General features: G+C 62.8%; 1 protein-coding gene across 1 annotated transcript in view; it reads left to right on the top strand.

Moving 5' to 3' along the window:
* LOC104502324 (protein FAM49A-like) overlaps positions 1-1178 on the top strand; it is a gene marked incomplete at its 5' end in the record, with an annotated part of 1709 nt that extends 531 nt beyond the window's left edge. The window contains 5 exons of the mRNA XM_010146286.1: positions 65-181; positions 291-370; positions 461-587; positions 804-874; positions 991-1178. Coding sequence (XP_010144588.1) covers positions 65-181; positions 291-370; positions 461-587; positions 804-874; positions 991-1054 — 459 coding nt within the window. The remainder of the gene's footprint in view (positions 1-64; positions 182-290; positions 371-460; positions 588-803; positions 875-990) is intronic.
* Positions 1179-1274: the final 96 nt, after the last annotated feature.

The following is a 1274-nucleotide window of genomic DNA, read 5'->3' as shown; positions in this document are numbered from 1 at the left end:
GGCCTGGGGAGTTGGTGGGGTGGGGAGCCAGCCACTCCAACAGCTCCCATCATCCCCCCCGCAGCTGGACGCGGAGAGCGAGGTGAACAACGAGATGGCCAACAGGATGTCCCTCTTCTACGCCGAGGCCACCCCCATGCTCAAAACGCTCAGCAATGCCACCACCAAGTTCGTTTCAGAGGTGAGTGAGGCTGGGGTACCCTTGGAGCAGGGGGAAGCCCCTGCTCCAGTCCTGGCATCACGCGGAGATCAAGGGAGGGAAACAGCAGCCGGGACCTGTTGGGTTTCAGAACAAGACGCTCCCGATCGAGGACACGACCGACTGCTTGAGCACCATGGCCTGCGTCTGCAGGGTGATGCTGGAGACCCCGTGAGTACCCTGCTCGGGGTGGGGGGACATATCGGTGACGAGGTCCCTCTGCCACCGGCCCAGGCTCAGCCAGCCCCTCTCCTGGTGCAGGGAGTACCGGAGCCGCTTCACCAACACCGAGACCCTCCTCTTCTGCATGCGGGTGATGGTCGGCGTCATCATCCTCTACGACCACGTCCACCCCGTGGGGGCCTTCGCGAAGACCTCCAAGATCGACGTGAGTGGCCGTGGGCTGCACTGGGGGGTTACAGCCGTCCCCCTCATCCCAGTGTAGCTGTGATGCTGGAGGGTCCCTCACCCCTGATGTTCCCTGCGGGGATGTCTCTGAGTTGGTCCAGGGGGGAACTCATCCTCCCCATGCAGCAAGGAGGAGGATGAGGAGGAAGGGGGGCAGCCCCAAGCTGCTCTCAGCCTGTCTCGTTCCCCCCACCAGATGAAAGGCTGCATCAAAGTCTTGAAAGACCAACCCTCCACCAGCACCGAGGGGCTCCTGAACGCTCTGAGGTGAGCGGGGGAGCCGGGGGATGTGGTGGGGGAATGTGGCATCCCTCGACGGCACCGTGGGATGGCAGTGGAGCAGGTTGGGGTGCCGCGGGGTGACTGTCCCCTCCCTCGTCCAGGTACACCACTCGGCACCTCAATGACGACACCACGTCCAAACAGATCCGGGCCCTGCTGCAGTGAGCGCAGGGCGGCCCCACGCACGTCACCGTGTCACCTACGCCCATGACCATACCGCTCATTTTGTACAGAGGGAAAAGGGACAGTAAGAAATACACAGAAATACAAAAAATACGGCAAAACGACCTGAGGACACCCCCCACGCGCTCCTGCCCACCCCTTCCACCCTCACCCCCCAAACTAGCACCCACTTACTGGACCCAAGGTGTGGGTGGCACCGTGG

This window comes from Buceros rhinoceros, unplaced genomic scaffold (assembly GCF_000710305.1).
Source record: "Buceros rhinoceros silvestris isolate BGI_N320 unplaced genomic scaffold, ASM71030v1 scaffold25492, whole genome shotgun sequence".
NCBI classification, from domain to species: Eukaryota; Metazoa; Chordata; class Aves; order Bucerotiformes; family Bucerotidae; genus Buceros; species Buceros rhinoceros.
The sequence above is the reverse complement of the archived record's forward strand: the minus strand, read 5'-3'. Positions and strand labels throughout refer to the sequence as shown.